This window comes from Lissotriton helveticus, chromosome 2_1 (assembly GCF_964261635.1).
Source record: "Lissotriton helveticus chromosome 2_1, aLisHel1.1, whole genome shotgun sequence".
In the NCBI taxonomy this organism is placed as follows: domain Eukaryota; kingdom Metazoa; phylum Chordata; class Amphibia; order Caudata; family Salamandridae; genus Lissotriton; species Lissotriton helveticus.
The window spans coordinates 343,342,063-343,363,774 of record NC_136059.1 but is presented as its reverse complement, the minus strand read 5'-3'; the positions used below and the strand labels follow the sequence as shown (position 1 = coordinate 343,363,774).

At 43.2% G+C, this 21,712-nt stretch overlaps 1 protein-coding gene across 2 annotated transcripts in view; it reads right to left on the bottom strand.

Annotated features, from left to right (window-relative positions):
• SPEF2 (sperm flagellar and cilia associated 2) overlaps positions 1-21,712 on the bottom strand; it is a 1,151,963-nt gene that overhangs the window by 914,187 nt on the left and 216,064 nt on the right. For both annotated transcript variants that reach the window (XM_078674939.1, XM_078674940.1), the window contains exon 12: positions 7,989-8,119. In XM_078674939.1, coding sequence (XP_078531065.1) covers positions 7,989-8,119 — 131 coding nt within the window. The remainder of the gene's footprint in view (positions 1-7,988; positions 8,120-21,712) is intronic.

Genomic DNA, 21,712 nt, shown 5'->3' with positions numbered 1-21,712 from the left:
AAGTTCCACCGTTGCCAGCCCACCATAGACGCCCCTTCTAGTCTTTAATAAACCACTCCAATGTATCTATTTAATCCATTGCGGACCACTCCAGTCTGATAGTGCATTTACATTTATTTTATTGGCTTATGATTCATGTTTTGGATTCCTATGGGTGTGGCTATGGCGATCGGCTGATGCTCGAACTGTTAATAAAGATTTGCAAGTCTTTATAGGTACATAATCAGTAGCAGCATTCCACTTGGACCAGGGACCGGCCTTTGCCTCTAAGTCTTACCAGGATACCATGGGCAACCTTGGTGTTGCTGTGAATTATTCCTTTCCCTATAATCCTTAGGGAAATTTGATAGAGAACCATGGCTCAAAGCAGTCATTAACAGCTAGAGTATTAGATTCAGGCTGTAGTTGGATCCATCACCTGTATGGAGTTCAGAGAGCTTTAAATAATCTGCCTGGAAGATCTTTGGTAAGTCAGACTCTCTATGAGGTCCTTTTTGGGGTCCAGCTGTATGTTCCAGATCTTGATAACCCTGGCACAGTGGTGGCTGATGAGCACTTTGACATCAATTAACATTTTGCTGTCTTGCAGGAATTACAAGAATTCCGGGATGAGCGTTCAAATGTGAATTCTAAACCTTCTGCACCTGACAAAGTGAAGTGGCAACTAGCGACTTCTGGCTGGATTCCCAAAGATGTGGATCTGTTCCATGAGATGATTACAAACAAAAAGGAATTAGGTCTGTCCTATTGAGCCCTGGTGCCTGTACTGGCTGTTCAAGCTACTCGAACTGCGATTTTGCCACCACTTACTGGTTGTAAATAGAAACAAGTTTCCATTGCTTTGATCAAGTTACACCATGTGACCAATCCTTCATGGTATGCCATAAGGGTATATGGGTAATTCTTTATCTCCTCTCCCTACCCTGAAAGAGATTCCCCTACATGCATTAGGCAGTTCTAATTTACTACTCACCGGTTGGGGTCTTCTAATGCTGAACTTGCACTTGTGCATGTGCATGTTACTAATAATAACATAAGATACATCTCTGATGTAGGTTTACAGCTTTCTATTATTGCTCCTGGCAATTAAAATGTATATTATCAATCACCTTTGGAGGTACCTACCTTCCCTCCTTTGCCTAATCAAGTCCCTGTTTTTGAACAGACTGCCTTTGCTTACTTTGCTGCTTTGATGATTCGTAACATACTTCCTTGCATGGTGCACCAGCGCTATGGTTTTGGTTGGAAAAAAAATACCTGATTCCTCCCTTGTCCTACCTATCGATTTGTCTTTCACTGCTTTTCTTTCTCATTTGGATAGGATTTGTTACATTGTTTTATCTACATTTTCTCCCAGAACTTTTTCCAGAACGGCAGCTGAAGTACCTACACCCCATTCTTCTTCACATAAGGTCTGAAAAACTAGCCCCTTTTGATTATTACTGCCTTTCCTGCCAAAGATGGTATTGTTTGGGATAAGGTTCCCTATGACATTTTTGGTCTCACAGAAACTTTAAGAAATTCAATATGTTTTAAAAAATTGCTATGGATGACATAATAACTCCAGGTTTGATTACTAATGAATGGGATGTTGAGACTGTATCTAACATGCTATTTGAATTAGAATTCTATACAGTATTCAAAATTTGGATTTGGATTTGAATTCTGCAAACTATGGTGAAATGTTTTGCTACCATCTTTATGCTAAAAAACTGTTTACACAGAGCAAGTACACCACATGCTCTTTTCAGTTCTACAAAGTGGGAACACTGCCCAATACTCCCTGTAGGGAATCCCCAACAATATTAGAAGAAGTTCCCTTACTTTTCTAGTCATGTCCCCACAAACGCGGTTTTATTTTATAATAGGCTTATGCCTACACAGGCAATGAAAAACATGCTTATTCAATCTAAATTATAAATCGACTATACTGAGTTATAATTACTGGAAAAACAATATCGAACTAAAATCAATTTGGGGTACAAGACACTGGGAGGTCCAGGGTTTTGATGCTTTATTTTAGGCTTGTTTAATCCCTCGGCAAATGATAGGAACAAAACAGTATAAGACTATGGTGCTGATTATTATGTGTGTCGGAAAGCTTCCAATCACAGGTCGAAGGCCTTCTGACCCACATCAATGGTTCAAAGTCCGCCTTATTAGAGAGAAGTCGATCGGAGTTTAAACCAGCCGGTCAATCCGACCTGAAGCCAGTCAGCCAGCTAGACACGAAGGGATTATGATGTTAGTTTTCAGGCTTTACATGTTGGGCTCTCTGACATAGAGAGCCTGTCGGAAAGCGAATTTAGGGGCCACTAGTAGGGCCCCCTTCCCTCCACGCCCTCCGGTTGTGGGCCTGGGGAGCACCTATTGCACTCCCCTATAAATCCCTGCACCGTAAGGCTGGAACCATGAGGTGCCTGCTACACAGTGCAGAGATTTACACAAACTCCTATTTCTCTATGGGAGCTTGTGCTGCAGGTGGAAACTGCTTGCTCCCATAGAGAAATGGGAGTTTGCAACTGCGCCATGTGTGGTCGCATCATAATACGGTGTGCAGAACCGCCGTCCTATAGTTGTTTGGTTCCCACACCGAAACGCTGTTAGGCGTACTTTATCTGGTACTCTTTTCAATGCCCACTACACATATGTCTTGCTATGCAATTGGTGCAGATTACGGATATGGAACTGCTGCTGTGTTGTCCTAAGTTAATACCGTTGCTGCAAGATGCTTACTATGAGTTGCCTGCATCTCTTTGGATGTGTGCTTCTGCTCCAAGGTCCATGATGTCTGGCTCCTCTGCTGAGACCGCACTTCTGGCACCTCTGTCTTTGGCTTCTGCTGATGAGGCTGGTACGGACCAGGTTTGTTCTATGGAACTTGCTCTTCAGGCTACTGTGGATCTGTCATCTGGGGATGCGGGTTCCCTCCAAGACCCAAATGATTTTCTGTATATGGTTGAATCTTTGGAGCTACTGTCCTGTAGTATGGATAGTCATCGACATACTGAGTCGGCCTTTTTTCTTTTTTGTTTTACTAATTTTTTTGTAATTTGTGGGCTTTTTAAATTGCAATTTATTTAATGGCTTTTAACTTCCCTACAGCCCTTGACTCACTGTATTGTAAATAAATTATGCACAGAAGAACTTTAGTAGACAACAGGGTTAAAAAAAAATTACTCCTTGGGTGGCTTAGCGTCAGTACCAGTGAAGCCCTCCACGTTCAAAACTTAGAAACCTTTATGGTAATTGGATTTCCTTCCCCAGAGCAAACTGGCAAGGTAAATCTGACTGGCGATTCGATGCCCACGACTTCGATGGTGGTACCCGGTCTCTGTAGGTTCTACAGGCAGAATGTTAGCAAAAAGATTCTAAGTTCTCCTGTTTACAGTTTAGTGACAGGAGAATTACACTCTAACACAAGCCCATGGGTCCAGAACCTGGCAGGGGTTAGCACACACTCCAGCAGAGGCCAACAGCAGGATCCCATGCAGGTCGAGCTGGTACTAGTTAGGTGGACATTTGCAGAGAAAGGACTCTGGAAGCTTGTTGTCCCCTGAACCTTAGGACCACTTCATTGCGCCGGGAATTCCGAAAAGAACCAAGACATGGTTGTTCGCATGAACAGAGCTCCGCTATGCAGCTAGTAATTTCACTCCCTTCAGACCCTCACAGGTGATTTGCTGAGTTTTACAAATCCTGATTGATTGATTTTAGGAAAGTTTTATATTGCATAATGCTATGCGTTTTAAGTACTGAGCCTCCTTTTCAAACCAAGTGGAGGGTGTCACATGGCCCCCATATAGTTTCTTTAGCAATTGGGTTCCATCAATTCATTACACATGGATTTGTTTGCTTTCTGGATCACCCAGTTTCAGACATTTACTGTGGATGAGACTCACTACATGTGTGTCACATACGGTAATCACATGGCAAATGGACTGCGCATGTTTACCGCCCGTGTCTGCCCTTTAGAATAAGGTTGCTGTGATGCAGCAAGGGAAGGGGCCCTTGGCTGGTTGCATGGGATTGAACATTGAACACGCGTGTGCACACTTGTGATGGCTGCTCATGGGAGTCTGATGTTGTGCACAGCCTAGTAATTGCACACAGGTAACCTGGCGCAATGGGGACTCTGCAGAATTAGATGTTGGCCTAAGATAAGCCTTGTAATGGTAGTGTACACTTAATAGGGAAAGTCAGGGTGATTTACTGTTTTGTCTGTAGTGACACTTTATTACACACATAGGGAGAGAACTGCTTTAGAGAGCAGTTTTGCTTCCCTTTAGCCTACAGAGACTATTGATGTCCTAAATCATTTTGAAAATGATATCTGTACACTTTATGGCTCATGCAGAGGTTTCATATTTCTCTGGCTACGCCTAGGATCAATCAGAGCCCATGCCTTCTGTAACCCTACTGTGCCCAGCCCAGTTAATTACAGTTCTCTCCAGCAGAGGGAACAAAGGCTTCCCCACACATATGGGAGCAAATAACAGTATTTCACCCAGCTCCTGAGGTGGAAAGGGGTAGGGTGGGAGGATCTGCATCAATCACTCAGGCTTCACACTGTACCAGGGATGGACCTGCCCAAGCCCACTGAAACAAGGAGAGAGCCCAGAGAACTGAAGCCTACCCAGGAGGGGGGCTCTCTTTGAACTTTTGGTTTGCAAGGCCCTGGAAGGGATGTCAGCGAGGGGAAGAGCTGAGACCCCAGGGGCAGATGTTATCTTCACTCCTGGATGAGGACATTTTGGGCTGTCCCAGCATGCGCAGGATGGTTGAGACAAGGGTGGAAAGATGTTGTGGCACCCTTGGATTGGCCAGAGGTGCCTGACTTCTGCAATCTTCCTCTTTCCTTCCACAAGGGTGAGCCTCTTTCTTGCCTGAGGATGTTTCTGTACTTTGCTGCTGGATCCTGGGACCACGATGGAGAACTTGAACCCTCAGACCCCAAATCAGGACCAAGGACTATAACCAGTTGACCTCAGGACCAGTGGGTCTCCCCAAAGGCCAGTGAGGTTGCCTACCTTCCACACCCTGAGAACCAGTTGGGGGAAAGCCCTGGACTTGTATGCGCCCAGGAACCAAGATCAGGAGAGCTGGCACAGAGAGCCAGGAGAACCAGCTACTTGAGCATGACTTTGGAAGTGAGAAGGCTTGCTCACGGGTTATGGCTTTTTAAAGTTTGATCACCTATGATCCTTCCTGTCTCGAAGCATGTGGGGCACCACTGCTAGGCCAGTAAAATTCCCCTGGGGTATGCCAGGGCCAGAGGGATGCCACAAGGAGGAAGTTTCCAAATACTGCAATGAGGGACCACTTCTTTGCCCGGCGTCCCCATCCCCAGCATTTCTCTGTTTTAGGGGGTCAGGACCCCATCCCAAGAGCCCTAATGCAGCCAGGAAAAGAAAAACCTGAAAGAGCTCCCCGCGATGGAGGGAAGGGGGCCCAGGACCCCATTCATTGACCCCGATGGTGTCAGGAGCGAGGGGGTAGTGCTGCCACAATCTCCTGCGTAGCCGGCCCGCCACGCTCCAAGTGACTGGACAGGAACGGGAGTCCAGCCACAGTCATACGCACTTGCCTGCAGGAGGGGGCTGACCAAAAGAGTTCTGCCAGCTCCAGTAGATGCATGCTGGAGTGCTGCCCATGAGGGGAGCCGGCAGGGACTGCCAGTGGTGGGCTCACTGGGCTGTCCCCCAACATGGGTCCATACATGTGGGTGGGACTGGGAACCTTGAAGTCAACAAAAAGGGGTGGGATGAGACCGCAAGAGAAACAAAAAGCAGAAAAGCAAAGGAAACCAAAACCACAGCTCTCCCAGCTCAGAAGGAGGAATGATAATAAAATATTCACAGCTACCAAAGGAGCGTCCCATAATGCTCTGCAGGCTGGATCAAGGTTGACAGTTTGTGCCCTCAATCTGGATGATTCTCCTATTTTCTTGGCCCCAGGATGGTGGGGTCACCACCAACAACTTTAGGAAGTGCACAGCCTTCCCTCAAAATTGACTGCAAGAGTCCCCACCCTAAGTTGGGTGGGACTCAAAAACACTAACCTCCCCAGGATTGCCAGCATATTTGTAGGCTGGAGCTTTTGCTCTAAAGGTGGGAGTGCTGTGCTCTCTAGTGGTTATATGTATGGTTGCAGTTATGATGGCTTAAAATACCTCAATGTGAGTAAATGAAGTGTATGTCTTGAAGTGCCCTCTAGGGGCAAAGTGTATGGTTGAAATGCAATGACATTAAAATGTGATGCTCTCTTGGGGTTGCTTTTATAATTGCAGTTTGATGGTTAACAATCTATTAAAACTAAATAAACACAGGTTTTACTCATTATAAATGCTTTATTGGTTTGTATAATGATTACTGCTCCATATATTTGTTAGCATTAGTAAGTGCATTCATGCAGGACTATGATTTTTGACTATTACATTTAACTACAAAATGATGATTTCAACATGTGGTTTGTTGCTATTGAACCTTGACACAACCAATAGACTCACTTGATATGTTTGTGTGAGCCCTTTTGGAATTCAAAGGTGGTTAGGCAAAGTCATAAATGGTATTTTCCACCTGCGGATGTACATATTTGTAAATGATTCCATAGTATTTAGTGGTGTGTGTGTGTAATAAATGCACTTTGCCTTTTTCTAAAGAAAAGGTACTGACTAGATAATCATTTATAGAGTGGTATTTTGCGTTCCAGTGAATGACGCTTACCAGCCCACCCTACCTCCTTTGAGTAGGCCTTGGACTGCTCTGCCTCGTTACTTTGAGAGAATCGAGCGTTACAATGGGGTTGCTTGGTTCCCAGTAAGGTCAATTGTAGACCTATTGCTCTTGCAGGCAACACAACTAATAACCCAATTTTCTACAGTCTTCATTTTAGATTCCCCTTCTTTGATTGGCATCTGTTTCTCGTGGTGACTTTTTACACACTTTCTGCTAACGTGTCAATGTAATGAATGTGCATTTCTGATAAGCATTGACGCCCTATAGTCTGTTAGTTCCAGGGTCATATACCAAGAACGCAATGCTATTGTTTACTTTGTTTCTGTGCTTATTAGGAGAATCTTAATTTTAGCTAGAGAAAACCAAAAGCTGCTCTGTGCCTCTGCCACAGTGTGCTAAGACAGTTCTTTGATATATAAATAGCTTCTGTGCTAAGGCTCAGTGAGAGGAGCACTTCCACGTTGGGATTATCATGGAACTGCTGTGACTGAGATATAGCTCTGCTGACACCGACCTCAAACCTGCTAATAAAGATAACCCTTTACACTTATCCGGCTTTTTGACACCTAAGAAAAAAATATGGGGGTTAGGATATCCCAATTGATCTGGCAGAGGGTGCACCCACTATTCTCTCTTTAGTATAGTACTAGATACAGATAAGAGTAAACAAACATTAGTAACAATTAACATGGTTTAATTTTTCTTATTGTTTACCATTCTAATAATGCTTATTACAGTAATATGTCTCATCTTTCTAATAATCGCAGCCCAAACTTTCTTTGCAATAAAACAATCGATTCAATGAATGTTTGAAAATGCATTTTTCTATCTTTCTTGTGTTTATTTTTAGCATGCAAGAGTGACCAAGCAAAAGGGTTAGATCTGTTTCCACTAATTCCCTGGGAATCAGAGAGTTATGTTTGAGGGTGCCAATAACATCTTTTATCCTGGCCAGTTTAGGGCTTGGATGTGATACTGTGAGTTAGCCGAAACACGGCAATACTTACTGATAGTATATGTGGACTAAGTCTCTATCTTGTGAAGTTTGTGTTGGTCTAATTGTAGTCGTGCTATATTTGTAGGAACCGTATAACATTACTAGATAGAGGTGGAGGAATTGAAAGCAAAGCAAAATCATCTGACAAAGTGCTTGTTTGGTGGCTTAGGCAAGGGTTGGGACAGTGATAATTGTTCCAAAACGTGGTGTGCCATATTTATTTTGCACCATAGGTAAGCTGAAAAGAGCCTTACATTCTGATTACTGCCACTTCCGTTCTGTTCTTGTTCCGGTTCAGGCTTTTCAGTTTCCGCCTCTTTGTCACGGAAAGCCTGGATGGCCTCTTCAACCAAACGATCAATGTCGACAACATGAATGGAGAGAGCTAACAAAAATAGGGACCAGGGTTAATGCAGGATCCAGTTTTACAGAGTATATGGATCATAAAAATTTCACAAAGCATCAGGAAAGGTGTTTCAACTAGGAAAGTGCAACATTTTTTTAACTAGTGAAGTTGCTGATTTTCGACATGCGCAAAGTTTGCTAAACTGCTAGGCTGAAGTTCGCCTTCACCATGGAAGTTTTCCTGTAGATAATTTCTGCTCTAATCAAACAATGGCAAATGTACAATCTTTCTCTGCAAGTTTACTTATTGCAATACATTATATACATGATATATATCATGAACAATTTTGTCGTAGAAAACAAGCTGTCTGCAGATATGCAAGGCCTCATAAGGGCAGGGACTGCCACTAAAATCAGCCCTTCCAAAAATGTTAATTCCAGCCCCACATTATACCAAGAGCATTATTTTTCAGATTGAGATCAGGTAGGTTAATTCTATTTAAAAATGAAAATATGAAGAGTACACCATTCATTTTGCTGCACAATTTTCAAATGTGTTGGCTACAAAACTATGGGCCAGATGTAGGTGGCTAAATACCAGTTGGTAACACCGAAATTCTGTAAATTTTAGCGTTACCGATAGGTATTTAGCCATTCCTAATGTAGGTAAGGAATCGGTAAATAAGTAATCGGTAAATACCGATTCCTTAATACCGATTCCTTATTGCTCTTGCATTTAAGGAATCGGTAATACTGATTCTTTAAATGCAATGTAGGAAGCACATTAAAGATTGCTTTTGAGCATTAGGAAATCGGTAATTACCGCCAACTTCAAGTTGGTGGTAATTACTGATTTCCCTTAAAAAAAAAACACTTTTTTGCTTTTGTTAAAGTGCCATGTGGCACACATCCATGCCCTTTGGGCATGTATGTGCGCCACATGTGTACACAGCTTGAGCCCGGCTCTTTTTAATCTTTACATGGTGCCCCTGATGAAGCTGATCATGTCATTTAAGATCAGCTCCATTTCATACGCTGACGATACCCAATTGATGTTGGTGTTGGATAGGGAGCGGCCTAGTGCCGAGGAAGATCTCAAGGACTGTCTTACAGCAATCTTTAAATGGATGACAAATAACTATTTAAAGTGCAACGCCGGAAAAACCGAAATTCTACCTATAGGGAATAACAACCTCTTTTCCCCAATAGTATGCTGGCCAGCAGAGGCTGAAGTGCCCCCTAATACAATTACATCTGCCCGTAACTTGGGCATTAAATTTGACCATCAGTTGTCTTTTAAACCCCAGGCCGTGGCAGTAGCAGGTATGTGCTTTCAGATCATCAAAGCACTAAGGAAGTTTTTCGATCTCCTTCCATTATCGGCGAGGAAAACAGTCGCAGTGGCCTTAATTAGTTCTAGGCTAGATTACTGCAATGGACTATATGCTGGAGCAAATAAATCTGTTCTCCACAAACTTCAAATGGTCCAAAATGCGACAGCCCGCCTTGTACTGCGCCTGCCACGTAAGTCATCTGCCTCGGCAGCATTAAATACTCTTCATTGGCTGCCAATAGGTAAAAGAATTTTGTTTAAAATTCTCCTAATTACTTTTAGGGCATTTTATCAACGTGGCCCAACCTATTTATATAACGGGTTTAAAAGATATCATCCAACTCGCTGTTTGAGATCTGCCCATCAGAATTTATTCGCTCCCCCTCATTTTAAGTTGATGACAAAAGGTGGTAAATCCCTTTTTGTATTAGGAACAAAAGCCTGGAATAAACTCCCCCATCAGCTGCGATCTACCTCCCAGGAAGCCCCATTCAGGAAAGCACTGAAAACCTGGATCTTCTCTTTGCCTGACGCCACCAGCAGAACTCTAGTGTAATGTGTGCGTAAAACTTAGTGACATCTTTCTTTTCCCTCCACAACTCCTCAATCTGAGTTGTCTGTGCGCCAAGATACTCCTTGGAGTGAAAGTTGCGCGGTAGAAATGTCCTTTACATTACATTACATGCACATTTCAGGGGTGGAACAGGTTGTCCTTTGGACACCCTGGCACCATTGACATACCTCCCGGTATTAACGATTCGGTAATACCGAATCGCTAATACTGAATGTCTTCACATTCATTTCTAGGGGCCTCCAAGCCCATACAAATTAATGGGTAGGTATTCCTCATTACTGAATCTCAATTACCGATTTGGTAATAAGGAATATTAAGGATTCTGTATTTTTTACCGAATCTTTACCTACATAGGAAATACCGATTTCTTAATAGCGAATGGGTAAAATTCGCTATTAAGAAATCGGTATTTCTCATTTACCTACATCTGGCCCTATGAGTTTTACAAGGATTTGTAAAGCAGAACTAATAGAATATTCCAAAACTTTACAGTAAACAACAGTACCCAACATCAATATTTCTTGATCACAGCAACTCATGCATGTGCTCATGAGAAAAGTGCATAAGGATTCCAACTTTGAGTGCTTATCTTTTATCTGATTTTGCATTCTCAACTGAAAAAAATAGGAATCACATATCCTATAGAGAAAAAGAGCAATTTTTAAATACTGGGCCATAAAAAATTACCATCACTTTTGAAGTTCCAGTTAACAGCACCCCATGACTGATGGGCCCGAAAATGATAACTGACATATAATGGCTAAAGTGCTGTCATCCTATGGTTTATTTTTCTAGAATAGAAGGGGAAACCCAGTAACCCAGGTTCCTGAGCTGGACAATTATTCAACAATGAAGTGGTCCCTATGGAGGAAGTGTAGCCCTTGACTTCCACTGTAATAGTATTACAGCATGGATAAAAGAAACACTCTTAAATGAGTAAGTTTCAGATATGCGTTTAGTGCATTTATTTACACATATCTCATTTAAGAATATACAAATCAATTTTCACAGTATAATGTAGTACTTGTACAAGAGGTGAGGGTGCAGTGAAAGTGATATATGGTGAATACAAAGTGCATTCGTGCTATGCACATACATATATACATGTGGCTGATAGAGACAATAGAATGTTTGAAGTCAACACCTGTAAAATGAGTGTTGAAATCCACCGTAGTAGTGTTTAAAAGACTTCGATCACTCCCACAAGGTACCATGGTCCAGGCTAGAGTTCAGTCAGGTATCTTGGAACATAGCGGCCGCCACTCGGGCTCTAAGATACTTCAACACCCTGCTGGAGAATGATGAGGTGGTTAAAGTATCAAGGTTGTGTTGGGAAGAGAGCCAAAGCAGTGAAAGGATGTGGGCAAAGGCCGTTAGAACCATATTGACTGCATCGAAGACTCTCCATTTAAATAGTGGTCGAGTCACATCCTGGCTCACTTTCTCAGGCAAATGAGCTTTGAAAGAATCTGCTGCTATGGTGTCACAACAATGTGATTTATTATATTTAAAGAAGAAATCTTCTATTAGCTTCTCGTTAGCTTCACTTGGCCAGGATTGTATTTTCCCTTATTTATCACAGTTACCAGATCCAGGCTTGAGAAAAGAAATCCTAAGGGCTCGGGTGGGATGTAATCCAATCTATGCATCTCACCCAACTAGGACAGGGGTGCAAAATAATAGTGGTCTTTGTCCCTGCCCTTTGCCAAATGCACAATTATGCATATTCTTAGGGACTGCGTTTTTTATCTTGCAAATTGGATCAAGTTTTTAAGACCTTTGTTTTTTAGGTTTCGTAACCTGGCGAGGGGCGAAGCCCCTCCCAGATCGAAATCTGTTGTTTTTAATAGTGGGGTTAGAACCGCCTCTGCCTCTCATTGGCTAGCTCCATAAATGGAGGCTAGCCATTGGGAGGCAGAGGCTGTCAATCGCGTTTTCTCTCGAAAACGCGATTCGGGGGCGTTTCTGGTGCTTTTTTTAAGCCCCGCCCCTTTGTCCCGGGCCGCGCTGCCATTGGCTGCCGGCCCGGGACACCCCCGTGACGTCATTCCCGGGCCGCGCTGTGATTGGCTGCCGGCCCGGGACACCCCCGTGACGTCAGCCAATCACAGCGCGGCCCGGGACCTGACTTGTTCTCAGTTCCTTCTTCCTTCGCAAGAGCGTCTCGCACAGGAGGGGCTCGGCCGGTCTCTTGAAGAGCCGGGGGGAAGAAGCCTTGCTTGTACCTCCATTCCAGGACATTGTGTTCATCCTGTTTGATCTGTGGACGGCGGCATTCCACTGGAGCCTTGTCTATGCAACCTCCTACTCGTCTGAGAATTCAGGTTTGATCCTCCCCACCCAAGATTAAATGAGGCTACTTACCCCCCTGCCTTATCTTCAACGAAGAACCTAGATTTCGACACCAGCGAATAGGCACTGTGATGAGGCCAGAGGAAACAGACAAACATCGGAATTGGAGCGCAAATAAACACGTGTGTGATACACCGCCGTACTGAGTATACGTAAACCACGCGGCCATTTTGCAGTGGAGCAGTTGTTTCGCTCAATGCACCAAACGTCCTTCAGCAGCAAGCAAAGCGTTGTTTACGAGTATAGTATATACTTTTTTCAATATGTAATATTCATTTTCTTATTATTATTATTCAAGTCAAGTCAAAAAGATCTTTATTTCGGCAAAAAAAATTGAATAACATAGTTAATAATATATTACTTAATATATCAGAAATTAACAGGGTCTATCTTAAGCGTTTACTACAAGAGTGTTTACGCTTTGGTACAATGATATTACCAAATTATTTAGATCTACTGTGGAATTCTCTTTGTATTTGGCTTCGAGTCACTCTTTATAAAGATGGCCGTCTTCGTTGAGAATATTCGCGGCATTAGACCCTTAATTTGATCTTTTGAGCATATTAAAGACAAGTGTTGAGGCTTCCATAGTGGAAAGAAAGAAGGGTCACGGCCCGCAGAGCCTGGCCCAGGCGGAAATGGCGTCATGGTGAGCAGCATGTCGGGAGAGGTAGTATTTTGGTCTCTCTTTGCCCAAGCTACTGCACGGGTGTAGTCTGTCTGTGCATCCTCGCGGGCCGCTGACATGGCGGGAATGGAGCTGCTGTCCGACCAGGGCTACCGGGTGGACGGGCGGAAGCCGGGCGAGTTGCGCAAGATCCAGGCCCGCATGGGGGTCTTCGCGCAGGCCGACGGATCCGCCTACATCGAGCAGGGCAACACCAAGGCGATGGCTGTGGTGTACGGGCCGCATGAGGTGAGCCTCGACTGTTGATGTTTTTTTTGTTTTTTTTTTGCAGTTTTATTTAGCGCGAACTGGACCCGCAGGTATTGGAGCACTTTACATGGGCACCGGTTTCATTACACAAGGACTCATTCATTTGTGGTAGGCGGTGGAAGATTGAGTGAGGTTCTGTTGTCTGTAACTTAAGCACAATCATCCTTACCTGTTGCTTGGCCATCATGTTATGTTAGGTCAACGGAGCTTGTATAGCGCATGGCTACCCCAGCAATGTAAATTGTTACACTGTGTTACTGCCGCACCCCGTCCGGTCTCCAGCAGCATTGGGGCGGTGGCATGGGAACTGTCCGCTTTTGGCTTGCTTCACTCGTCACCGAAAGGGAAACAAGTGCCCAACCCTGACGTCGCTAATGACAGAAGTTCCCCGTAAACGATTCGTGTCACGTAAACTTGCCACTTGGGCAATGTAGTTGTTATGGGATGCCTCTGCTACAAGACCAGGTTGAAGCTCACTTCTTTCAGGTTGCATACCTCTAAGAATTACCCATAAAGTCAAGATCGATACAATAAGCAATGAACTATTTTTGTATGTCAGCGTTTTGAGGTTAATAACAGAAAATCGTGTTAAGTGGCATACGTTTTCTCTTATGTTACACGTTACACAACTTAAACTGACCTCTCTTGAGCAATATGTCCTGCATTCACAGTTTTTAAAATGAAACTGTCAGCATTTTTTCTGTAGCACGAACCAGTATGAAAGTAAAAGTTGGATCTGCTTTTCAATGTCTGTGCTACTATTACCAATTCTAGGATAACGTGCTGGTTATAACACTGGCAGCAGTTTACATAACGAGTGTACACTTTATGGAAGCATGTATAGAGGGGTACTTGCTTGTTTGTAGTTGGTTTTGTTTTAAGCGGCGCTAACAGGAGAACTGGGCAGGTGCAAAGTACTGCCCCCTGACGGGAGCCCCGGCACTTATCTTTTTTTTTCTTCACAAATTAACCACATGTCAAAAGCACCATGTGTACTGTGCCCATTGGCGCTCAAAGCGTTACACCCAATTAACTGCCCCCAGCGCACCACCGAACTGTGCATTATTCACCCTCGAAATCTGACTGCCCACAGAGGCGAGTTTCCTTCTTATAGAGAGGATGACCCATAACCGCCAATGCTCACGACTTAGAAACTGGGGAACGAGGTTGGAGTATCGGCATCAGCGCAACAGCCTGTTATTCCGGGCAAATTTATTAATCTCCGGTACCTAGAAAAAAAAAATGTGAAACGTAACAGGTTCTCATGTAAAGCGCTCTAAAACCTTCGGGTCGGCATATGTGCTTTGACTGCTTGGTTTCCACACACCGCATCTGGGAAAGGTACGGTTAAAGGCCCATTTTTACCATGTTCGACCTCACAACTACACTCATTCTCCCCTGCCTCTCCATTTCCCTTTCTCAATACCTCGCCTTTCTACCAAGCGCATCGATGGCAATGGCTATTCTTTCTCCCCTCAAGTAAACTTAACAAACCCTCCAACAAATCTTTACCTCACACTTTTTATACCATGCACCTTGACTGAGCCTGGGTGACTGCGTAATTTCCCTTTCCAGAAATGGTGTAAAATGCACCCAAAAAAAACAGAACATATGCACTAGTACTCAAAATGCCAACTTTGGAATTTGGCCCTTTTTTTCTTTCAAAGTGCTTTATTGGATTTTATAAACAAAATAAAGTCGCTAGTATACAGCAATGCAGAACACCTGTTGGAAAAGGCAGTTAAAGTGAATTAATTACTTAAACAAAAATGCTTAATGCAGTATAAGGGAAAGAAGGTGAGAACGAAACATAAAACAAAGCATACAGTAAAACAAATCCTGACCATCATACAAAACATAAACAAGCATTTACAATGCAACGGTTTCGCCTTTGGAAAAGTTAGAGCTATTGGCAATGTAAAGGACAATGCCATTTATTTATCTGTTTTCAAAACCAACACATAAATACAAATGTTTCCATTTACAATGCCAATAGCTCAAACATTTCCAAAGGCGAAACCGTTGCATTGTAAATGCTTGTTAAATATGATGCTCTTCATTAGGAACAAAGCGGTGGAGTTACTGTCTGAGATGCTATAATTAGATGTGGCAGTTTGGATTGCTCGGTTCTTCTGATCTGTTAAACTTAATTAAAAAAAAATTAATGTAATGGGGATGGGGCGGTGAGAAGGGGGGTTCATTTTAAAGGTTTTAATTAATGTGCATTTGTTTTTTAGAATGTTTTATGGACAATTGTCTAAATAAACTTGTTTTTGAACCGCCACTATCAAACTATTAAAAGCACACTCTAGATATGTTATCTGTCAATGTTTCCCCTGAGCATAGGTATTTAGAGCAGGGTCATCATCAGGACACAACATATATATCAGTGACTCCAACGGATTGGGGCAGAAAGTCCCATAATCGCGCAAATGTCAGACAATATATCCTGGAGCAACTTCAAAGTGGATGTTGGCATGCAAAGGATTATGGCAAAAGAGTCACGCAATTGTAAAAGTATCACCCACTACTTCAAAGGACAACTTTGAAATGGGTTTTAGCACAGAGGGGATCACACAGGTAAACCTGGATATGTCTGTCTACAATGGTTTCACCTAAAATTGGAATTCAAACTGGTACAAAGCCGGGGTGTACCGACAGATGCGTTTGTCATCCGAAATATAGACAGAAGCCTTCCGTCGAAATGTGCTTCATATTTAGTTTATGTAAATGATAATGGGACGCGAGGCCCATGCTCGGCTCCCAAACTGTATATTCTTAAATGAGATATGTATAAATAAATGCACTAAATGCATATTTGAAACTTACTCATTTGATAGGTTTTTTCTATCCCTGGTGTAATACTATTGCCAGCCTATTATTCAGCACATCCCATGTATATGAGTGGGGAACAAATCATTTAGTGCGATGCCCAAGATCTTTTAGTATGGTGCTAAAATAGCTCAATGTGTTTCCTTAAAAATAATACTTAATATGTACACCTGCCATTGCAGTTCAAAAAGCCAGAGAGACTGTGTGTGACAGATGTCAGTAATGGCCCCAGGCTGCTTCCCAGTGTGACAGAGTTGAGGCGGGTTACTGAAAACCCCAAGGTTATCGGTATCAGGCAGCAGGCAGCACGCAGCATGGTGAGCCTTCATATTAAACACTCATTTGATCTTTGATTTCATATAGGACCAGTATTTAATGCATATATTGCCTGAGAACTCTGACTTTCACTCAGCAGCTCTTGTGTAATCTTCCCTTCCTGCCCTGGCTCTAGACTTTTTATGCAGTCATTTGTAAGGGGGCAGGACACAACCTACTCAGACATAAGTGTGAGGCTGTGCCAAACTCCTCCCTCCCATCTCCCAGGATGACCCATCAGGTCACACCTGAGCTCCCTTTGTGTGTAGCTGTCTAGAGGGGTTACACCATGTCCAGCTGTCACCCACCTTAGGCAAGTAATCAGAGACAGAGACCAAATGGCTCAAGAAAGAAAATTTCAACTTTCTAAAAGTGCATTTTCAGAACTACAATTTAAAATCCCATTTCACCATAAGTTGTGATTCTAAATTTTGATTAAAGAAACACCAGACTTAGATCCAGGACTAGGAGGTCTTATCTCTTCCCAATTGAGCATTGCACTTATAATATGTAATAGGGTAATTCCAATGTTATCCTATGGGAGAGATAGGCATTGAAGAAGTGAAAAACAATTGTAAGCGTTTTTAACAACCAGGACATGTCCTACTTTTTAAATGTTATATTGGTATTTATAGCACGCACAATTACTCATGAGTATCCTGGCTCGAAGCAATAATACACATATGGCGAGAGAAATGTATTAATAGGCCTGACCGAAGAGGTGAGTTTTGAGAAGTTTTTTAAAACATCTTATCTCCTGAGTGTGGCATAGGACTGTAGGAAGGGCATTCCAAAGAATGGCTGCTTTTACAGAAAACGATTGGCCGCCCAACCTGGCGCGACGGAAGTAAGGAATTACCATCAAACGTTGGGCCGCCGATCTTAAAGGACGTCGGGGAATGTAGAAGGCCACTCTCTTCCTAATGTAAGAGGGGCCAGAGTCATGCAGGGCTCTGTGAGTTAAGACCAGGGCCTTAAATTGTATCCTCTGTGCCACTGGAAGCCAGTGCAGTGAGGACATTTGCGCTCTTATGCTAGTTCGTTTAGAGATGCCCAAGAGGAGTCTCGCCGCAGCATTTTGGACAAGTTGTAACTTATTAACCAAGAATGCTGGTATGCCCAAATAGAGTGCGTTGGCATAGTCCAGGCAAGACAAGATGAGTGCTCGGGCGACCATCTCCTTGGCCTGTTGGGGAAGCAGGGGAAAAAAACGGCCTAAGGACTTGAGGGTCCCAAAGCAGATGCCCGAGAGTCTTTTTATGTGTTCTGAAAACCTTAGATCTTCCCCAAACCAGATGCCTAGATTCTTGGCTAGGCCACCTTCGGAGAGGGGGCAGGGAAAATCAGAGGGCCACAATGCTTCTGTGAACTGAGCGGGGAATTGGCCATAGAGGATGATTTCCGACTTTCCCTCATTACATTTAAGTTTGGCCTGGGCAAGCCAAGTGAATACGGCTGCCAGGCATTTTTTCGCTGTGTCAACTTCTAAGTTCGAGTTTTCCCAGGTAAACAGCAGCTGGGTGTCGTCGGCATAGGCCATAATCTTGGCTCCCAGTTCTTCAGCCAGTAAATACACTGCACCCTGTCAATGGACTGTCTGTAGCCTACCTTAGGGGTGACATATATGTATTTAAAAGGAAGGCTTAGACCTGCCAAGAGGTTTAACTTGCTTGGTCGACATGGTACACACAGGCTCTCCAGTGGCAGGCCTGAGACATGGCTTAGGGGCTTCTGAAGAAGGTGGCACAAATTACTACTGCAGGCCTACTAGTAACATTTAATTTACAGACCCTGCGAACATGTAGTGCACTTTGCTAGGGACTTAAAAGTAAATTAAATATGCCAATTGGGTATGATTCTATATTACCATATTTAGAGAAGAAAACACATGCACTTAGGCACCTGGGTGGAGACAAGACACAGCCTATTCAGGTATAAGTGATGAAGGGCCCAGTTCCTCCCTCCTATCTTGCCAGTGATGGCCCATCAAGACACACCTATGCTCCTATTGTGTGTGGCTGTCTAGGAGGAATAAACAAAGCCTAGCTGCCAACTACACCCAATCATGTGATCAGAGACAGGCTACACGCACAAAATGGCTAAGGCAAGAAAATGCCAACTTCTTAAAAGTGGCATTTTCAGAATGGTAATTTGAAATTCGACTACACTTATAAAATGTAATGAGGCAACTCCACTGTTATTCTATGGGAGATATATCAACTTGCAGCAGTAAAAAACTAATGGGTTTTTCAGTACAAGGAAATGTAAAATCTAAAAGTACACATCCTACTCTTTAGATGTACTGCACCCTGCCCACAAGCTAACCAGGGCCTACCTTAGGGGTGACATATAAGTAATTAAAAAAAAGGTTTCGGCCTGGCAAGTTGGTTAACTTGCCAGGTCGCAATGTCAGTTTAAGACTGCACTCACATGCTCTGCAGTGGCAGGCCTGAGACATGTTTAAAGGGCTACTTAAGTGGGTGGCACAATTAGTGCTGCAATCCCACTAGTAGTATTTGAGTTACGGGCCATGGGCACATGTAGTGCACTTTACTAGGGACTTATAAGTCCCTAGTAGAAACTAATGTTACCATGTTTTAAGTAAAGAGCACATGCAATTTAGCACTGGTTAGCAGTGGTTAAGGGTCTAAAGTCCTAGAGCCAACAAAAATGAAGTCAGCACAACAGTTAAAAACAGAAGGTCAGAAGGCAAAAATTCGGGAGAAAACACATGCTTGTGCCCGCCCACCTGCCTGCACCAGATGAGCTGTCAGCCAAGCCAGACTGCCAATACTCTCCGCATTGTTTGTAATGCTTGGTTACAGTTGAATTTGATTGTACCAGGATACAACCCGACCCATTTCACGCTCATCCTAGCAGCTCCCCCCATTCCACTACAGCTCCTTAGACATCCCGGGTTGGGTGTATGGAAAGGGTGGGGCGGGTCAATATGCCAGTGAAAGACAGACCAGATCCCTGCCAGAGCCCCAAGGTCCAAAGTGCTGCTACTGTGCATGCTCAACTCCTTTAGCCGAGAAGAGCTTGGCATGCGGTAGAGCAAGCGTGTGGTTCATGGGAGACAAAGTAGGAATCTGGGATTTACCTACTTTGGTCTACGGAAGGAGTAAAGCAAAGCAGCACTAAGAAAACATGAGATTTAGGGTTGGATTTGGATTCAGAAAAGGAGTGATGGAGGGAAAAAAGGGGGAGGTGGAGGAGCCACACAAGCTTCAGGTCTCAGGAGTGCAGAGGTAAGTGCATGAGACATTTGTGGGAAACCAGGAAACGAGGATGGACCCATATATCACCATAGTGCAGGCAACATTAGGACCTGACATAGGGGGAGAAAGAAGGGGACCGCAGAACATTAACTGGGGTCAAATAAGACTGTCAGGCACCACAACCTGCAAGCAAATCAGCAGAATAAACATTTCAAGTAAAAAAGAGACCCCAGTGCAGTACCTGTAAGAATGGCCCCAGCTAGATGGAAAACTCGCCACGGTCTGAAAAACCAACAACATAAGGGTGAAACAACCATGGCAGGAAGTAAGCCTTTCGTAGGGAATCAGGTGGCACAAAAAGATGAAGTAAAGAATACCTCATGAAGAAGTGGAAAGAAGAAGAATCCCCATAATAGCCCTCCACACAGTGACAATGGTGGGTCATTAGTAGCTAAATTCATTAAGGGCTTTGTGGGTAAACATTTTTTTAAAAAAAAGGCAATCTGATGCATCAGTTCTAAGAGAGAGGAAAACTAATGGCATGGGGAATGAAAGGCGACGGTCACTGGGCCCGAGTTTTCCCTCTATAAATAATTTCGATCTGATAGAATGATGAGGACAGTCCTCGTTAGAGTGAAGACTGTCCTCATCTCCTTTGTTATTTTTCCGTGGTAGATAATGGGTGATGCAAGAAGTGGAGTCCGAAAGTACAAAGGATCTAGGGTTAAACAGTAAGACAGCAAAGGAGAGCAGAGCTGAGCTTGTCAATATGCAGATGAGGAGCAGACCATGTCATTGACAAATGAAGAAGAAGGTGTAACCGCACAAAATTCTATTCTTAACCTGGAGACCTCAGTGTCATCGTCTGCCTCAATGTTGGACATAATGTTAACCCTACAAAAAACTTTGAAAGGCATATTAGAGATGACATGCTGAACAATGACATTTTAAAATCACGGAAGGTTCAACTTCAAATCATCACTGGGGAACTAAAACAAATAAATGACCGTATGCCAATTTTAGTAAGGCCTGTCAATGAAAATAAGAAACCCATGGCCAGTAAAGATCAAAGAGAGGCAGAAGGGGCTTTATCTCAAGAGGAAGGGTTTACAACGGTATACATTTCTAAACGCCCAATGTTGATAAAGAAATGGAGCGAACCCACTACGTAAAAGCAGTACAAAAAAAGATTTAGAAAAGGCTAAGGGAGAGGTGTAGTGAAATGGAAAAAGGTGAGGAAAATAGAGGCTCTGGTAAATCAGGGAAGGTAAGACAAAAAAAGCAATGATAAAAAAGCAAAGAGTGATACTAGCACGAAAGGTGCTAACATTAGAACACCAGCAAAGAAGAGGTGGGAAACAAATAAGTTATGGGTATATATAGAGTCCTTACAAAAGGGAAAGTAGTAAAGAAGTTAGTCCCTCCTTTGAATCACTCACAGCTCTTATTTTCCTTCTCAAAATTCTCCAGCCTGGGAGCAGTTGCGTCAAACGGTCTAAGACGAGTAGGATTTACAAACAACAACACAGGAAATTAAGTTACAAAGGTATTATTTTACTCAGGAGTCATTAAGACAACACTTGAAAAGGCGTACAATGAGGTGTTAAGGTAAGGTATTACATTTGTACCTGAAACAGAAATACGAGAAACGGGAATACATAAAGCAGGTTACAATAATGAAACCTTTTAAAACATCATGCAGGGTTGGGTCCTAGGCAAATTATATTGATTGAACAAAATAACATGAATAGAAGACACATAGATGACAGTAAGATGGAAGATCTAAAAAATAATGGTTTCATATCTCAGTCCTGAAGAATATTGGGGGGCCAGGAGTTGTGAGAATAGATATGCAGCTCTAGCCTCACCAGTCAACAGTGAGGCGGCCTGGTAGCAGAGTCATATCGATTAGGATAAAGTGTGATTGCACAGCCTAGGGATTCTATCATAGAATATTAGTGGATATGGGAAAATGTCACACTCGGAAACTTCTAAAGAGATAACAGAACAATATGAGATTATATGTTACAGGAAACCTGGCTGTGCAATGAAATACGGACAATTGATGG